The sequence below is a fragment of the Pieris brassicae genome, chromosome 7 (assembly GCF_905147105.1).
Source record: "Pieris brassicae chromosome 7, ilPieBrab1.1, whole genome shotgun sequence".
In the NCBI taxonomy this organism is placed as follows: Eukaryota; Metazoa; Arthropoda; class Insecta; order Lepidoptera; family Pieridae; genus Pieris; species Pieris brassicae.
Window position 1 is genome coordinate 7,367,288 of NC_059671.1, and position 14,626 is coordinate 7,381,913.

General features: G+C 31.8%; 2 protein-coding genes and 1 long non-coding RNA gene across 5 annotated transcripts; 1 reads left to right on the forward strand and 2 right to left on the reverse strand.

Moving 5' to 3' along the window:
• Positions 1-1,291: 1,291 nt before the first annotated feature.
• Positions 1,292-4,969, reverse strand: LOC123712087 (mitochondrial pyruvate carrier 1). Of its 3 annotated transcripts, none has more exons than XM_045665030.1 (4): positions 4,917-4,969; positions 4,461-4,530; positions 4,207-4,307; positions 1,292-3,222 (listed from the first exon to the last, which is right to left on the reverse strand). In XM_045665030.1, the coding sequence occupies exons 2-4, from the start codon at positions 4,523-4,525 to the stop codon at positions 3,035-3,037; spliced, it is 354 nt and encodes a 117-aa protein (XP_045520986.1). In that variant the 5' UTR covers positions 4,526-4,530; positions 4,917-4,969; the 3' UTR covers positions 1,292-3,034. The 3 variants fall into 3 exon arrangements, with proteins under 3 accessions (XP_045520986.1, XP_045520983.1, XP_045520984.1); XM_045665027.1 differs by lacking the exon at positions 4,917-4,969 and adding an exon at positions 4,786-4,916; XM_045665028.1 differs by lacking the exon at positions 4,917-4,969 and adding an exon at positions 4,794-4,897.
• A 709-nt stretch (positions 4,970-5,678) lies between these two features.
• On the forward strand, positions 5,679-13,916 carry LOC123712027. Its single transcript, XM_045664934.1, has 11 exons — positions 5,679-6,801; positions 6,937-7,066; positions 7,805-7,970; positions 8,220-8,400; positions 9,423-9,540; positions 9,910-10,030; positions 10,698-10,817; positions 11,395-11,533; positions 12,154-12,303; positions 12,457-12,574; positions 12,856-13,916. Exons 1-11 carry the CDS (start codon positions 5,894-5,896, stop codon positions 13,108-13,110), a joined length of 2,406 nt encoding a protein of 801 aa, XP_045520890.1. The 5' UTR covers positions 5,679-5,893; the 3' UTR covers positions 13,111-13,916.
• On the reverse strand, positions 13,768-14,491 carry LOC123712028. Its single transcript, XR_006754035.1, has 2 exons — positions 14,146-14,491; positions 13,768-13,968 (listed from the first exon to the last, which is right to left on the reverse strand). It is a non-coding gene; the product is annotated as an uncharacterized LOC123712028 (long non-coding RNA).
• Between the last annotated feature and the right edge of the window lie 135 nt (positions 14,492-14,626).

Consider the following 14,626-nt stretch of genomic DNA (forward strand, 5'->3'; position numbering starts at 1 on the left):
TTCGTCATCCTTAAATTATTTCAGCCCTCCCCTTTCTTTGCGTCACTCGACACTTGTCAGATTAGTGATATATACACTTTTTAGCATGAAATTAACTGACCCTACCTTAATCTGACACGCTCGAGAATTTTCTAATGATGTTTTTTTGACAGATCTGATCCTTTATCCTCTACATGCGGCAACATATATGGGGCTCATATTTAGTAAGGGTACTGATATGCCACGCTGTAGTAAATCCCGAAATCACCGCTAGGGGCTCCCTTACCTTAAAACTAAAATTTTGTAAACATCAAAATAATGAAAGCTCCTATCAAAATTTGACGGAAATGTTTAAAATAATAAGTGTCAACTATCACGGCACCAGAAAACTTTACTTGTAAAATATATCAAAAGAATAGTTTTATATTAAGAAATAATAGCTTATTGTAATTGATGAATTATTTAAAACAATTTTTATGTTATTTATTTTTATAGCAACATCCGTCGAAGCAAGTTTAATTTCAGATAAATTTCAAAACCTACATAGAAACTTCAAACAAAATTATCGATGTTTCGTTCGGTCTTGCCATGCCAATACGTTTCAGCTTATCATTTTATATTGCTATTGACTTAAGAAACCTAATCTCATCAGCATCTCAACTGGATTATTTCAAGAAAGCTTATGGGCCCCAGAATTGTATTACGATGAGACACGCGAGAACATATTATTTTTACATGGACACTACGCCATCGACGATTCGTCTAATCCTGACCGTATTACGTCACGTGTTTAACAATGGATTTTTTGATAAATTCCGCGAAACACTGTATCGTCCGTCTCATCTTACGCGAACTTCAGGCATACGTTTGAATCACTATTCACTAGAGCATGCGGTAATATACTCACGGGTAATGTCATGAATTTTGCTAGCCTAATGCTGTAGAGAGAGATGCAGAGATATCTCAAATTTCTACGCAACGCCAACAGACCAAACCGCTCGGAAATAGATTGAGGTGAAAGCATTATTCCATGTGGAATCTAATTTGCCCTTTATATAATTGCAAGCGATGGCCCGGAGTGAAGTCTTAACTTGCTGACCCCACCAAGGATTCTTGGAGGCTAATTAGCCTATTACTCCAAATGACCATGAACATTGTTCGATATGTCAACGCCCAGCATTTCGATGCTGGTTGAGGCTGCTGAAGAACTCTTTCGTCACAAAGGTGTTTTTATGTCACATCCAGTTGCATTATTTCTCGAGAGCTTATCTAAACCTTAAATGAAAAGTGCTTGGTTAAATAAAATACATAATAATTATCTATTAATTTATTCGAATAAACAACTGAACACAAATAAACATACATAATAGATCAACAATAGAGTATAATTCAATAATCACTATAAATTTTCCAAAAATATAACTTTGTACATAACAATTTCGGCTACAACGAATCACAACGCAGTAACCTGGTAACGTCATCTTGTCCAAAACCTCATTAAAATTAAACTAAAGTTATTTTTACGCATATAGTTATTAATTTATAATTGATTTATGTATGCTCTATATTGGCATAGATAACAATTATGGTTATAATTCTACAATTCCTTTATAGATGTCAGGATAGATCACCAAAAATATATATGTCGCAGTCAACTAGCTTGATTGAGCTTGTTAATTGAACGGCTAATTAAGCTAGTTTGCTGCGACATATACACTTGGTGCCTAATAAAAAAAGGCATTATAAATTCATTTCAAGATTCTTATGTCCATGGGATGCTCTTAAGACTTTTTAGAGTTTTATAATAACTTTGCGGAGTTAATTATGTAAACTAAACCTTACTTCTAGTGGTTAGCACCTTTTAACGCACTCAAAGTCACAGATTCAATGTGTTTATCTTAATTAAATTAAAAAAGTTTGATACACCTATAAGTACTTCATACAGATGCCATTGTCTATTGTCACACAGGCAGGCATTACATTCTACTAATATTATATCTGTGATTTGAAAATGCTAACAACAGACAGATAATGTGAAAACAGGAAAACAAAATATCAAGGTTTAACAAAAGCTATTGTTAAATAAATACTCAAAAGATATGCACAAATAGAAACTACTAACAATTGGCACATATACACAGCCATAACATTTATATTCTCTTACAATGTCTTGAGAAACCGAGGCTTTTACGGTTTTCTTGATTTTAACTTTCATTTATTTATAAGTACATAAGTTTTAAAACTGCAATGTACATAAGCTTAGTAAATCAATTTGTAGATTCGTTATTTTAATAAAAATATTAATGAAATAAAATAAGTTCCATTTTTATTTAAAGGTCAGTTTACCAGTTTTCAGTAGTCTTAAATTACTTGTAGGGTTGACATAATAAAATCTAACCAAGGTATAGGCCTATACACGAATTCGATGTTACTATAACATTTAGCCCTTTAGGACTTATCGTTGCAGCCGAAAAATATTTTAACTAAATTCATCTACTTACAAACCTATTCAACTAATAAAATATTTTTTAATTTTAATATGGTTGTGATACTTGCACTATGAACTTTTACACATTGCACCTTTACATAGAAAATGGTAATAAAATAACAAAGAATTTTTCTAAGGAATACTTGGGCACTGCTTGTAGTTAGTATATAACCCAAAAGGTACCACAAGCCTCTGATTAAGCACTGTCAAATATGTTCTAATTTCAAATTAAAAAAAAATGGTTTAACAGCTCTTGTAGCTTGATTTAAGTTTGAGTGATGTTCTAAAACAATATATTATATATTGTATACAATATGATGTTCTAAAATAATAGACATAGTTCACTTTCATCATTAGTTTTCAACTAATATTTATATACAAAGAAAACCCTTGCATTTTTGCACAAGTTACAGTTAACTTTACTAAATACAAATACTTGATGAAACTTAGTCATTGGGCCCCTTAAGTTACAAAAATGACCTTACTAACCTGTTTCCTAAATCTCAAGAATACCTGCTTTTGCCCTAGTCAATTTATCATTGCACAAGTATCATAACACATACCTATCTACTTCTCTTTTTCTTGTGCATTCTGTTTTTCTGTTTCGGGTCCCTGTATGTAGTGGTAGTTGATAAACCTAGCTCCCTGCGTCAACTGTGCACACTCATTTGTTAAGTGACATGCAAACAATAACATGTTTCGTGGCTGTACTCGCCACGCGAAACGCATAAACATCAGCGAATAGAGTGTTAAGGCTGGAAACATAATGGTAACTTTGAAAGAGTTTATGGTAGACTGAGAACTATAGTCCCTCATCCTTATGGTATACTAGAAAACCATATTAATGCTATTAGAAAGAATGAAAAATTGTTAAATTTAAAGTTATAACAATAACGGCACTGAATATAAAGAGTTGAATCATTATTACGGAAATCATAATAAAACAAAATTAAATTATATCTCATATTTTACACTTATCCTGGTACTATACATTTATAATTAGTTTCTAAAAATAAAAATCTTAATTCTACATAAGTAACAATAGCAGTGATAAACAATATTAGTACTATAAAGCACTTATTTTTTATAGCCTTTGGATATCAGTATATGATAAACATCCTAAAGATATGACCAGATTTCTAATACTAAATAATTATACAATAATAAATGAGCAAATAAAGTATCATACAATTATTATTCTGCTTTTATAATATAAAACATTTTAGTTAAATGTTTATTTATGTCATAATAGTAGTGAAAAATTTCCAAACTTTTATAATTTTTCCAAATAATAAATCTATCTTAGTTGCTTTAAATGTTAATTTCTAATATGAAGTAAGACAATAGACACAATGTACATATTTTTGGTAAAAAAATTTATAATATTTTTTTTATATTAGCCTATAGGCTAAAATATTATTTCACTATGGCTAATTAAGCCAACATCAAAATACACTTTTCAAATGAGACAAACATACAACTTTTAACTGGAGGTATGTTTATGTAAACACCTCCAGGGGTTATTGTTTTGAGATATAGTGTTTATTAATACCAAGATGTTATATAACACTACAATGGTTAGCAGTAACTGCTACTTATAGATTTGGTAACATTATTCTTTTGGATACAACACATATCATATATAACAGGAGTGCTCTAATATCTTAGATAGTTTAAAATCAAACTCAAAATTTATATCAGTGTTTTACTATGAATATTTACAGCATACAATAACTTACCAAATGTCATTTTACCACTAATAAACCTTGGGTCCTTTCTTGTGTCTGCTATAGCTGCTAGTGGTATACCCCAATTTGCTACTGGCCCCCAAAAATGTGTGCTGAAAAGTAAAACCCAGAAGATTAAATACGATACTATTTGTTTATATAATTATGTAATTCAAAAATTAATATACAAAACACGGATTTAAATAATTTTGCAATTTTTAAGTGAACAAACAAAGTTTTTACCTCAAATATTTACTAAAACTTACCTCATTAAATAATCCCGAAACTCTTTACTTTTTAGCTGTTCCACTAACTTTTTTACCAATGACATTTTGGCTGAAAATTAATATTATTAATTACTAATTACATACACTTGTGACAAATTTCTTATCAGTATAATTTGTAAGTTACGCATGACTTAGATAACGCCTGATAAATAATCGATTGTATGATATTATAATAATTTCTGCAACTTGTGATGAAGAGACGTTTGTTATGGTAATTGTTCGTGTCCCCAATCACCTCTGTTTTGTTAAAGGTTATGTTTAGCAAAATTTTAAATGAAAAGCATATGCAATGTGTAAAATTTACCAGCTTACTGATCAAACAATTGTCCTATTTATAGTAGCAATTATTCAATTTATCAAAATTAAAAGTTTTTACCAACGTCCTACGTTTAACGTTATGAAATATAAAATTATCTACTTATCAACTTTACGCACCACAGATTACGCACTTCCACAAACTTAAAAGACAGAAAGACACACTTCCGTAACTAATATTTTTAATTTTTGACTTGGGATTGTTACCAGACTAAAAAACATTTATTTTAGTCTAAAACTATGATAGGTATTTAAAAATCTTTCTCGAGAATATAATATATATAATAATAAAGTTTGCTTCTCAAGCATTACTTTTAGAAGCTTAGCATTCAGTATAATGAATAACAAAGAAATAACCCTAAATTGTAATTGTTTTAATAGCAATTTATGAATTAACACATATTATACACCTAAAATTTTTTAGAATGGACAAATTTGTTAAGAAAATCTTCCAACTTCCATGTTAAATGTGGATATTTTGTGCAACTATGTCATATTTTAATATCGTTAGAGTTTGACTGATTACTTACAATATATTATAATATAAGAACTAGCTGACGCGGCAAACGTTTTGCCATGTATATTATTTCCAGGAAACATTTTTTTTAGTTCAATAACCTATCTACTATAATAGAAATAGGCATTAATCGTAGAGGGGTGACAATTAAGGGTTGTATATATTTTTGTATGGTGTATCATAAAAAAATAAAAACAAAAAATATTGTTTTAAACTTTTTTTTTTTTTTGGGATGGACACCCCTTATCACTTAGGGGTTTGAAAGGTAGTAGCCGATTCTCAGGCTTACAGAATATACATAAAAAAATTCATAAGCATCGGTCGAACCGTTTCGGAGGAGATTGGGAACAAACATTGTGACACGAGTATTTTATATGTATAGTGATAGGTAATATAGGTAAAGTCAAATGTCAAGTATCAAGCATTTTTCAAAGTTTAATTTTCAAACGACAAAACATTCGTTTCGCTCGTGGTTCTGTTTTTAATTTTTAACTTTTTGGTAAAACATGAATAACATTACATTACATATGAATTAAATAAGATTTATATTGTGATATTGTGGAACACAGTGTCGGGAGAAATGGAAAAGTGTAACAGCTTTTTATTGTTTATATCCCTTTGTGCGTTGTTATGGGGTGTGGCCGGCCAATATGAATGGCAAATTTGGGATGCTTTCGACGAAATTCGTGGAAGAATGGACAAAGTTAACCCTGATAATTGTTATATTACTCACTTAGACGACCTTTTTTTACCCGAAAACTCAGTGTCTCACCATCCTGATGTCAAAGAAATAAACATAAACCCGGTATTTCCAAATCGAACAGCACTGTTACATTTACATAATATGGCTATGAATAGAGCATTTTTTTGGAGTTACATCTTACAATCAAGGTTTATTAGGCCTGCTATTAACGACACCTACGATCCGGGTATGATGTACTATTTTCTTTCATCAGCTGCCGATGTATCCTCTAATCCTTATATAAATGCCAGTTCAATTTATTTCTCTCCGAACATGTCTTACACGTCTTCATATAGGGGCTTCTTCAATAAAACCATGCCACGGTTTGCACCAAGAGCTTTCAGAGCTGATGATTTCAATGACCCTGTCCACCTGCAGAAGATATCAACAATGAATACTTTTTATGTGGAAGATTTAGGTGCTTTTGATTCTGGTAGTCTGTCCAAAGATTATACTTCTGATTTCTACCGCATTAATGAATGGTATAATAAGTGGTTGCCTGACAGAGTTGACAAAAGACATGATACCAAAACAACATATCAAGTTGAGATAAGATATTCTAACAACACAAATGAGACCTTTACATTCCATGGGCCACCTGGTAATGATGAAGTACCAGGACCTGTGAATTGGACAAGACCATATTTTGACTGTGGAAGATTGAATAAATGGTTAGTAGCTGCTGTGTCACCGGTAGCTGATATTTACCCTCGCCATACACAGTTCCGACACATAGAGTATCCTACGTAAGTATATTGCATTTATAAGGTAATCTAGCTTACATTTATTTTATATTAGTTTGTTTAATATTCTAGTATTTTTAAATATGTGTATAAAAATAGCTGATATAAACAGAAATTATTATGTTATTCTTTCTTTAGATACACAGCAGCAGTGGTAATGGAGCTAGACTATGATAGAATAGATATAAATCAGTGTCCACCGAGTCAGGGGAATGATAAACCTAACAGATTTGTTTCAACAGCTCGATGTAAAGAAGAAACTACTGAGGTAAGACACTGTTACATTTTGAGTTAAAGACTAATATGTTTATGTTTCAGCCCCATCATAGAATCAATTGCTTCTTGTAATGGTTCCCCATAAGTGGTTGTAACCAATAGCCAATTTATATGGCTAAGCAAAATCAATTAATCATTAGTGTTTAACAGTATAAACATTTTATCATAGCATGGCCATAGATATGTATTACATATAGCTTCATGGAATATATATGCATACTTGGCTATGCTATAATATAAGAACAATAATGCATTTTATTATTATTATTCACTATGACAGTGGATTTTTATCAACCTTTTTAGGTCTGGGCCTCAGATTTCTGTATCTGTTTCATGATCATTTGTAAGTTGAATAGGCAAGTAGGTGATCAGCCTTCTGTGCCTGATGCACGCCGTCGACTTTTTGGGTCTAAGGCAAGCCGGTTTCCTCACGATGTTTTTCTTCACCGTTCAAGCTAATGTAAAATGCGCACATAGAAAGATCGAACCTACCATCTCAGGTATGAGCGCCGCACGCCGAAGCCACTAGGCCAACACATGACAGTGGATTACTCAATTCATATCAGGACTGAGATAAAACATGTACATAATCCCATAACTATTATTTATCTTTAGATACTTAAATAAAAATATTACATATTTTAACATAATTGTATAACAAGTATTTCATGAAATGATTGAAATGTATAACCATGTTTTTTTCTGATTAAACTTATTCTTCTTCAAACAGTGTGAACCATTACATGGCTGGGGATTCCGACGTGGTGGGTACCAGTGTAGGTGCAGACCCAACTATAGACTGCCTGGCATAGTTAGAAGACCATACCTTGGAGAGATTATTGAGCGAGCCACATCTGACCAGTACTATAATAACTTTGACTGCTTACCTATTGGATGTATGTAAATAAATTATTTTGAAATCACTACTATTTGGGCACAATATTATATACAAAAATAAAGTTAAGTTAACATTATTTTTTATTGTTAATTTGTCTGACTCTGTAGTCTGATTGATACAATAATTTCTTAGTCATGTAGTTTACCAGTATATCTTTACATTTAATACAATTTCATTTTGATTTAAACTGTTTATAATTAATAAGATTAGCTTTTAATTAGGATTTTTATTTATAACATTGTCACAGGGATTCAAAGACTACCTGTCGAGTGGAAAAAAGCTCATCCATTCCTAAGAGCATTGTATGCAGACCGTTATTATGAATATGTTAATGCTACCAGTGGACCTGCTGCTTTGCATACAGAGAGGATGAATGTGTATGAAGCATTGAATTATATTAGGGGTGTGCAGCCGCACAATTGTTCCAAGTAAGTTTTATTACATTAATTATGATGTATGTTTCAGAATTTCTAATCAAACTCAAACACGTAAAGATTTTAAAATTAAAATATATAACTGCGATATGCAACGAGTCGGTAACTGTTAGTGTCCTTAAATTGCAATAGTTCAGTTGCGAGCTCATATATTGCGACACGTAACATCAAATATAATACTTACATATCACTTGCTCAGTCCATACTAATCGGAAGAGCCTTATCATCTCAGCCAATTACTTATCGTTAGCTGTATGTCCTAAGTGTAATTTTAAAAGCACACAGAGCGCTGCCGTCTGATAGTAGTCTGTTCCTAAACAGAAATGGGGATGTTGTCGTCGGTCAGACTATATATATAATAAATTAAATAAGCTGATTTATATCTACCCGCTCACCGTCTACAATCTTTAAATACGATTAATGGGCTCGCTTATTAACACCTTACGCAGTGTTGGAGATGCTTCTGAGACCTACCTAATATGTTTCATTCATTTCATTCATTCACGCACTCACACCCACACTCACACCTACACACACTCACACCTACACACACTCACACCTACACACACTCACACCTACACACACCCACACACTCACACTCACTCATGCACGCAGGCGTGTTGAAAACAGTTGAAAAAACAAAAGTTAATAAAATATATAGATAGATTACAATCTACCGAATAATAAAACGTTAAATTGTAAGCAGTACGTTGAGGTCCACAATTTCGCGGGATAGATTACAACCTAACGGTATTTATAATTTTACGGTGACATGTGTACAGGAAAAATCATCAGGATCATCGAATCGATAGTCGTTACAGCCGATGGCTTTGTTATTAAGTAATACTATAGAATTCAGCCGAGACCTTTGATTTTGGTCAATGTAACCGCTATGTTAGTCTAAACAATGTCGTCGTAAACGGTTTTAACTGTATATATGTCGCAGCCAACTTAATAAGCCGTTCGAAAATTCCATTAATTTTTGTTAAAGTTATGAATACACTTATTTTCTATAGATACAATCCATCTGATTTATACCTCAATGGAGACATAGCATATGGGGCGGAAGAGCAATTTGAAAACCAAGCAAAAATGGCAGTGAGACTTGCAAACTTCATCAGTGCCTTCTTGCAGGTACACCTTGTTGATATTTTCAATTAATTACACATAAGTCTTCTTCCTTGCCTTATTCTTGTCAGAGACTATTACACCAAGGCTCTCTCATCAATATGCATAAAAACTGAATTTAGAATTACTAAATAATTTTATTTTACATTTTTAAATCTTAGTCACCACCTTTACGTATTAGGAAGTACTTGCAGAGCATGGTTTGCTTCCAAATATTAATTGTAGTCTAAGGAAATTTAGGAGTTAGTCCTGCTAATACCTAACATTTGTTGTAAATTGTAGTTTATAAACCGAAATTGTTTTTAGGGCTTTTTCTACTAAAATACATGTTTTCTCTACTTGTCTATTATGATACTAATAATATAATAATTAAAGATATCAGACCCTAACGAAGTCTTCAGCGGTACTCGAGTTGCTGATAAGCCATTGACTGAAGATCAAATGATTGGAGAGACTCTAGCTGTTGTATTAGGCGACTCTAAGATTTGGTCTGCAGGTTTGTTTATCTACGTTTTTTATAATATTATACACAAATTAGTCTTTGGAAGAACCATACTGCCGCATCCTATGGACACCCGATGTCATTGGGAGTGTTGCCGGTCTTTAAGTGAGTTGAGTTTGGCGATAATATCTCGTTGGATAGACCACAGGCATTCCACAGCTTACAAAGGGAAATGCCAAGAGAGCAGACTGTAGACGACTTTCAGCAATCGGGGTGGTGTTTGTGGTAGACTAGATGTTTCTATAATCTATGTTTAAAATAGATAAATAGTGTAATGTAAAAAATCCATCCATCCAATCCATTTTTATATTCGAATTAAAAAAACTTTCTTAAACTATAACTATGAATAATCAAAGAATTAGACCATCTAAATGTTTAAAGTTAAAACGTATTACAGTTATTCATAGTTAGCACTTTTAAAATGAAAAGTGTTCTTAAAAATTTCAAGCCTGTTTTCTAAAAAAAAATACGTTTTCCTATACTTGTATAATTTTTCTTGAAATATTCTTCACCTCAGAATATCGAGTTCCGTAACTCGTTTAGACTAAATAGTTAATGATAGAAAACTGTTGATTTCGAAGTGATTTGATTAAAAGTATATAATGCTTATACCTAATTATATATGTTGTCTATTATTAATATACCTATTACACAATTCAAGGTACATACTGGGATCGGAATAAATTTACAAATCGAACGATGTTCGCGCCATTCGCATACAAGACTGAATTGAACACGCGCAAGTACAAAGTTGAAGATCTCGCTCGCCTCAATAAGACTGGTAAGTGCTTTTAAATGACTTCAAAAACATAGATACCATAAGAAATTTATGAAATCCAACAGCTATTGTAACACAGTCGACTCGTTAATTTTAAACTCAAGGAACCCGAGATAAATTTTAGATACAAATTATCAAGAGATCAAAATAAACGTTTAAGTAACCACGAGGGGGATGGAGGACTCAAGTAAATGAGAGCTTGATTAAAATTAGTGATTTATTATTTATTTCCAATTACTATTATGTTTAACCAATTAAATAAAATTATTCACAAATTTATATTATGAAAAGAAGACTAATATGTATTTTGTTAAGTGTGTATTGTAAAGCTACTCTGTCATTGTTTAAAGAATTTTCGACATTGTCTTGCCTCACTTATTGTGATAGGAGTTCGCGGTTTTTCTTAAAAATAAATATGTACTTTAATATACGGGTGTCATAGTTCGTGCCGTGTCGCTTCTAAATGTCTCCATTAGGCCCAACGCCACGTGTCAGGTACAGAAGGATGACCTCATAGTTGTCTATTAAAAAAATGTGACCACAGATTATATTTATCTAATGTATAACACAACATTTTCAGAGGAAGTTTACACAAACAAGCACTGGTTCCAGTTTCTTAAGCAAAGCTGGTCCACCAATTTCGATGGTCTTGAGAAGTTTTTCCTTAAAATGAAAATTCGTGATGATAGGGACGGTCGCTACTTGAAGCAATATGAAAGGTGACTTTAACTAAATTAGACATTTTCTTATTTAACTATTATGAAAAAGAAAAGTTGTGAGCAAAAAAATAATTTAAGTTTTAAAGACTTAAAAGGTGGTGGATGAGGAAAATATTTATTTTTGGTTGTTAATGCTATGTTATATATTATAGATAACACTTTATTTTTCATACTGTCAAATATGAAACACTAACGAAAATTTACACCAATATAACCAACAATGCTGTGTTGCCATAGCGGCTTCAGCGTGCGACTCTTATCCCTGAGGTGGTAGGTTCTATCCCCGGGTGTGCAGTAATGGATTTTCTTTCTATGTGCACATTAAACATCAGCTCGAACGGTGAAGGAAAACATCGTGAGGAAACCGGCTTGCTTTAGACCCAAAAAGTCGACGGCGTGCGTCAGGCATAGAAGGCTGATCACCTACTTGCCTATTCGATTAATAAATGATCATGAAATCTGAGGCCCAGACCTAAAAAGGTTGAAGCGCCATTGATTTTTTTTTATAACCAACAATGATACATACATGGGTCACACTGATAACCTCCTTTTTGAAGTCAGTTTAATATAAAATTACTTAATTATATATAAGAACTTTTTTGACACTTTAATTGTCGCAGATACCCGACTTTCTATCGAGCTGCGAACTTAAAACACGGCCATTGGACTCAGCCGTACTATGATTGTACTGGACCTCTAAAGCAGTGGGTCATTACATATGGAGTGCCATTCTTTGGCTGGGATAGTGTTAAAGTCAAACTGGAGTTCAAGTAAGTAATTTAAAAAAAAATAGTATTTAGTGTGACAGTGTCACTGGCCTTAGTCCACATATTCTAACTCTACAAAAATTAAGTGCAATTAATTAAATTAATTTTTGTCCTTTAAGTCCTTCTAGCCAGGTTTTACCATTTTTTTTATTTTAGGGGCGTGGTAGCTGTTACGATGCCTCTAATGTCGTTAGATATCAACCAGTGTCCGGATAAATCATATACCCCTAATGCATTTAAGGGCACAGACAAATGTGACAGGTCGTCTTCATATGTAAGTTCTTTTTCGTTATGAGTAATAATATAAGAAATATTCAAGATAATTTTACAGTGTAAAGGAAAACATAAATAACATTTCATTTCTTTTTTTGAACCTTGAAACCATTTAAGAAATTCCTAAGTGGACCTAATGATTTTAGGGTAAACAAGTCAACAATAAACAAACTCAATCAACACCTACTTACACAATTAACTGATTAGTCTACTATGGCTTCATTTTAAAACATTGTGTCTAACAATTACCCAATTTCACAATTATTTCCTTGGTTTTTCCAGTGTGTACCCATCCAAGGTCGTGGTTTCGAGGCTGGGGGTTACAAATGCGAGTGCCTTCAAGGATACGAGTATCCGTTTGAAGATTTAATCACGTACTATGATGGTCAGATTGTTGAAGCGGAGTTTCAAAATATAATTCAAGACAAATTGACTCGCATAGATATGTTTAAGTGTAGACTGGCCGGGGCAAGTGCAGCTCAAAGTAGTTTTATTATTGTACTAAGTGTATTGTTTTTACTTATTAAGGTAAGGTAAGCATAAACAATTTTCCATAGACGTAATAATATTTAGGGGGAAAAAATTACAGGCTCTTGGATGTGTGTCCTTTATATTAGCAATCTACAATTAATATTATTGTATTTCTAGATGATGATCTATGGCATCCTCACTCAATATAATTAAATAGATCAAAACTGGTTGATTTGATGTCATACGTATATGGCAGCATATAACAATACTTAAGAATTGAAAAAACATTGAAAGTTATCATAGATTCTACTTAAACATTTTATAGTACTATATTTTTATTTTTCCATATTCTTTAATAAGGCAGCTATAGTTAATGCTTTATGTATTTTTAGACTGCTTATAAATGTGTTCAAAGTAGTGTGATGTGTATATACTACATATTATTGACATAGTCATATAAGGTTAATCTGATATTAATTCTAATAAGGCAGCCTTTTAAATTTATATAATTTTTATATTATAGTTATATGATGACCCAATTTCTTTTGTGTAGATCTGTATTTATTTTATAAATAATGTTCTGACTGATACTTTACCTGTGTAATATATGAATCTCATAGATACATATACTGGCGAAATGTTAAAAAATAATCATTTAAGATTCTTGATATTATTTTTGTTATAATATCACCTATATTTACACTTATCAATAAAATATACATATTGTTGTTTAATTTTGTATATATGAATGTATCTTACAATGGTTTAATTTTTCTTGTACCTATTTAAGTTAGACATTCCATGTTGTTGTAAAAGACTTAATTTTACTATTCCGTCCAGGTCTGTGCCTTTTATAATAAATATATTTTATAGCTATTGTTTTATTATCTTCCTTATAAATCAGCTGTGTAGTCTTCTGGTAAGCTGTGAAGAAAAAAATTGTTCTCAAGAATTAAAATATATAGGGTTTATATTTAGGTTTTGATTTATTAGAAATTATGAGAATATTTGGAAATTTCACATAATTTAAATAAAAATCTACAACAAGAATCCATAATTTAAGCTACTTTTATTAGGTATAAAAAACAACAAAAATCATACTTATTGCGAGCGAGCAAAACTCCACGTATATAAACTAGTGTTCCAACTAAACCTAAATATACAATTATGTATATGAGCATGTAAATGATAACAAGTGATCGTAAAAAACCCATAATGAAGAGAAATTCATAATTTAATACAGGGCTTTATTTACATTTTCCACATATTTGTTTCAAACATTGAGCGATTTTACTAATAATAACTGTTTATTGCCATTGCCCATTCTTGAAATAATTGGTTTTTTTCATATTGTGTAATTGTTTGTTAAGTAACTGTTTTTAAAGAAAGATATAATCGAACAAAGATGAATGTTGTCGGTAGTAAGATCAGTGATGTCAACTCCTGTCTCGGATCTCCTACAGAATGTCCCCCCTAGGACCAAGTTAAAATACCCCTTATATCATTAAAAAATAAACCCCTGAACTTATTGTCGTACAATCTATTTCGGAGGTAAATTTAAATATGCATTAAAAATACATTC

Coding starts and splice junctions, on each gene's coding strand:
- LOC123712027 (XM_045664934.1), top strand. CDS start 5,894: ATGGAAAAGTGTAACAGCTTTTTATTGTTTATATCCCTTTGTGCGTTG. Junction 9,541..9,909: donor TCATCAGTGCCTTCTTGCAG/GTACACCTTGTT, acceptor TAATAATTAAAG/ATATCAGACCCTAACGAAGT. Junction 10,818..11,394: donor CGCTCGCCTCAATAAGACTG/GTAAGTGCTTTT, acceptor CAACATTTTCAG/AGGAAGTTTACACAAACAAG.
- LOC123712087 (XM_045665030.1), bottom strand. CDS start 4,525: ATGTCATTGGTAAAAAAGTTAGTGGAACAGCTAAAAAGTAAAGAGTTT. Junction 4,308..4,460: donor TTTCGGGATTATTTAATGAG/GTAAGTTTTAGT, acceptor TTTACTTTTCAG/CACACATTTTTGGGGGCCAG. Junction 3,223..4,206: donor TAGTGGTAAAATGACATTTG/GTAAGTTATTGT, acceptor TTATGTTTCCAG/CCTTAACACTCTATTCGCTG.